Source organism: Brassica oleracea, chromosome C7 (genome assembly GCF_000695525.1).
Source record: "Brassica oleracea var. oleracea cultivar TO1000 chromosome C7, BOL, whole genome shotgun sequence".
Taxonomy (NCBI): Eukaryota; Viridiplantae; Streptophyta; class Magnoliopsida; order Brassicales; family Brassicaceae; genus Brassica; species Brassica oleracea.
Window position 1 is genome coordinate 5,102,554 of NC_027754.1, and position 4,255 is coordinate 5,106,808.

Here is a 4,255-nt window from a genome sequence, read left to right on the forward strand (position 1 = left end):
CATCAGCTTCGTGTGTGTTGTCTTCTTCTTTCGTTTCTTGTGCATCCTGGATCAGCTTGAGTAGACGATCAGGACAGTCGCTTGCGTAATGTCCTACCTTGTCACACCGGTAGCATGTAATCCCCGTTGCATCTCTCGTAGCACCAGATCGTCCACGACCCCTTCCTCTGTAGAATCTTCCAGCACGACCATGGCCTCTATTGGTTCCATTAAAACTTCGCGCATACTGCTGATCCGAGTTAGCATACATAAGTTTGCTCTGCTCTTCCCCTGTTTCTTCTTCCTCGCTTACACGCTCTTTGTAGTCTTTCAAACGACCGATGATATCTTCAAAACTGGTCGTTTTTAGATCCAGAACTTGCTCCAACGCAGCTACGATGTGTATGTATTTTCTGTGGGGAAGACTCTTTAGGAACTTCTTGACAAGCTTTGATTCTTATATTTCTTCTCCGAGTGCAGCAGACTTTCAGGATATCTCAGAAATCCTTCCGGAAAATTCATCAATGGTCTCGTTGTCTTTCATTTTCAAGCGATCAAATTCCGCCATAAGCGTTTGTAGGCGAGCTTCCTTGACCCTATCAGCACCCTTCTTCACCAAGTCTAGTTCACCTACTTGCAGAACAAGTGACTCAGGTATGGATTGTACTAATAAATCCAAGGCCATGTTGTTTCTTTCATCGTCTTCTCCTCCTGTCTCAATGATATCCCACGCTTTGTGTACCTTCAGCAGAATTTTCATCTTGATTGCCCATACAGTGTAATTTGTGGAACTTAGTATAGGGCATTTTATCGAAGAGGATCCTGTCTCCTTTGGTTTCGTCGTAGCAACCGTAAGATCCCCCATCGTTTCCATTTGTGGCTCTGATACCAAGTATTGAAAACAGATAAACAATTTCTCTTGTGTATAAGAATAACTCTCTTATATTGCCTCAAGGTAAAACTCACTCAAACCTCAAGTACTCATAAAACTCATACATACTATCATAACTCGATGGATGTATATATATAAAGCTAAAACCGTAAAACCTAATCTTAATGCTTTTATTGTTGTAGATAACTCCTAAAACATCTTGCAATCTTTATCTTCATCTTCGATTTCGGATAGACTAGGATCCCTTTTAGCTTGTACCGCAAGTCTTCAGTTTTGATCTATCATCTTCAAGCTTATCTCAACAGATCCAAGATTGGTTGATATCATCAATCAGTGCTCATTCTCTTGTACATATCGCAGCGAAAAGAAAAGAAGAAACATATTTCATTTTTCATATACAGTATTTTAATTCTCTTTAATAATTTTAACATCAAGGAGCGTCAATAATATGGACATCTTTGCTACAAATGTAGAATACGGCTTAAAGATCTTCACGAACCTTAGGATCGCCGAAGACCTTGAAGATCCTCTTTCTGCACCGTTTGGGAAACAATTGAAATTTCCTTTTGCTTGTGAGTAAGAGAGACAATCTTACGTATCACTGAATTTATTCCCTCCGTCCACTTACCAATTTTCTGTTAGTTGACTCTATTAGAACTACAAGAACGAGTCTGTTAGAGAGTTAGTTATAAACTCATGTATTCAAAGTTCCCTTATTAATGGTTTCCTAATTTTCCACGGCCAACAAATACGATTCTACCAACAAAAAGAAAATTTACAAAACTAAGATAATGTTGTTGGCCACTTAGGAATAAGGAAAACAGAACATTTCTCACCTAAGCCTATGCAGAAGATAGCATAAAAGACTCAGCTCAACCAACAACAGTTAAATTCTTGAAGTTAAAAAAAAAATTGAGTAGCTAAAGAGATTTAGATGCAGATAATTCACAGTTTCATAGATCTCATCTTCCACGCCCTTCCAAGATTGTATGAGAAACAAACGTAGGCATTGACGAATTCCTTGAATTGGGCACACCAATGTTAAATGATGCTAGCATTGACACTGGCATAAAAGCTCCGATACCTGGAGAATATGGTGAGAAATCTGGCAAGGGTACGCTCTGGTTTAGGTATTGCACCACTTGTCCCATGGCAGGTCTTGATTCTGGGGCAGCATTTGTGCAGAGCAACCCGAGTTTAAGAACCATCTCCACTTCCTCGGGTAAGAATTCTCCTCCCAATCTTGGATCTCTGGTCTCGAGTAAAGAACCACTTCTCCACCGTTCACAAACCCACTTGACCAGATATTGCTTTTCCACCGGCAGCTCGGGTTCTACAGGTCGTCTTCCACAAGTTACTTCAAGAATGAAAGCACCAAAGGCATACACATCAGTTTTTGTAGAAGTCCCCATTGTTATTAGCTCAGGTGCCATGTAACCTATGGTTCCCACCGCAGCTGTTGAAGATAAGTTGGCTCTGGGGTCATGAAACCCAGCCATTCCAAAATCTCCTAACCTTCCATTACCCTCGGAATCTAACATGACGTTAGAAGCTTTTATATCCCGGTGCAAAACAGCTGGACTAGCTCCTGTATGCAGGTAACTAATAGCCGAAGCAATGTCGTTAAGAATAGAAATCCTTTGCAACCATGAAAGAGATGGGTTTCGGTTATGAAACAAGTGCTGATCAAGACTGCCGCAGGGCATGTACTCAGATACCAGAAGTAACTCACCTTTTCTTCTACAATACCCGAGAAGAGGAACCAAGTTCCGATGCTGTAAGCTTCCCATAGTCACAACTTCAGCCACAAACTGTTTCATTCCTTGTTCTGCATCGTGTGACAGTCTTTTTACAGCTATATGCCTGCTTAGGGGAAGAGTTCCTTTGTAGACTTCTCCAAACCCACCTCTCCCTATAAGACCATCTCTCCCAAACCCATTTGTTGCTTTATACAGAGATTTGTAGGAGAATCGGTGTGGACCGTATTCCCTTTCCCACGATTCTCTTACTTCTGCATACTTGTTTCTCCTATACAGATAAAGTCCTCCTAGAACTATCAGTACAAGGATCACCAACACGACAACCAAACCAATAAGCAGTGGAGATAGTTTATCTCTAGGAAGAGGAGCCTTTTCTGGTTCATCTTGGGGAAGAGGAGCCTGAGGGAGTTTAGAGAGGTCCAGGGCCTGAAATAGTTCTTTGCTCCTACTAAAACTCCACCCAAGTATATACTGGCTGCTGGTCAGTTGCCCTGTCGATGCAGAGAAGCCCACAAAAATCTTATTTTCAAAAATTTCTGAAAGATTGATGGATCTTGACATAAGAGGCCGGTTTGGGTTTTCTATGTTTATAGGGGCTAGTGAAACATTAAGCAACGATCCATCGTAGTCCACCCACACCTGGATAGGCTCTCCACTCAGGAGATTTATGCTTACACTACCCCCCAACGCACTGGAAAAGTAAGATGGGAGGGCAGACTCAACAGATAATGGATTGTTTACATTAATCCCAACATGAGGCTTGTCCAGCACATCAAACTCTATCGTACTAACAGTATCGAGTTCAATAGCTAGCAGATGAGGAGAGGAAGTCCCATTTGTTGGGATGCTGAAGGCGCCCAAGTACTGAGTTGGAGATCCATTAGAGAGATTCATGGAAGGAGATACAACGAAGGCAATCCCATGGCCACCATCAGCTCCCAACTTAGGAGGCACCAGGGCGCACACAAAATGCGTAAAGAATTCAGATGGAGCAAAATCAAATGACTGCTTGAAGAAAGCATGACCCACTTGCCGCTCTGTAGTATTTGTCAACTGCAAAATCCCGCCAGGAAGGATCTTGGCGAGACCATCGGTAAAAAGGTCTGCTTGGTCGAAACCATTATAGATAAACCTGGTTTCTTGTTGACTAGACAGACAAGTAAGATAAATGCAGGAGAAGATCAAAACCAGATGCAGTGTAGAATCCATATCTACTGGGAGAGATAAATTGTGGGGTTTTTTTTTCTGCATAGATGTTTTCTCTTCGGGAACAAACAATCTGTGGAGCTGCAAAACAAGGTCTACTCATAAATTCAGGAAAAAGTCAAACTAACATTTTCTCCTATGGATCTGTAGCCAGCGAAACGCAAAATATATTCTAAATTGGCATTACAAATTTGACCATGAATATGATAATAGAATTAAAGAAACCATGACAACTATAATAACTAATATAATCCATCATGTGAATTAAATACTGCTGTAAATTTGTTGTATGGTCTTCTCTAGTTATTCCAAGGTCAATTGAATCAAACAAGAAAGCAATCAAAGTACTTACCTGTAGCAGACATATTTCATTCTTCAAGAAATCTGAAATGCCTTGGAGAAGAGCTAGTTCTAGCAT

At 41.1% G+C, this 4,255-nt stretch overlaps 2 protein-coding genes across 2 annotated transcripts; both read right to left on the reverse strand.

Annotated features, from left to right (window-relative positions):
* Positions 1–466: 466 nt before the first annotated feature.
* Positions 467–844, reverse strand: LOC106302423 (uncharacterized protein PHLOEM PROTEIN 2-LIKE A7-like). The gene has a single exon (XM_013738935.1). It carries the CDS (start codon positions 842–844, stop codon positions 467–469), a length of 378 nt encoding a protein of 125 aa, XP_013594389.1.
* A 743-nt stretch (positions 845–1,587) lies between these two features.
* LOC106304457 (L-type lectin-domain containing receptor kinase I.3-like) lies at positions 1,588–4,239 on the reverse strand. Its single transcript, XM_013740865.1, has 2 exons — positions 4,190–4,239; positions 1,588–3,918 (listed from the first exon to the last, which is right to left on the reverse strand). The coding sequence occupies exon 2, from the start codon at positions 3,880–3,882 to the stop codon at positions 1,834–1,836; it is 2,049 nt and encodes a 682-aa protein (XP_013596319.1). The 5' UTR covers positions 3,883–3,918; positions 4,190–4,239; the 3' UTR covers positions 1,588–1,833.
* Positions 4,240–4,255: the final 16 nt, after the last annotated feature.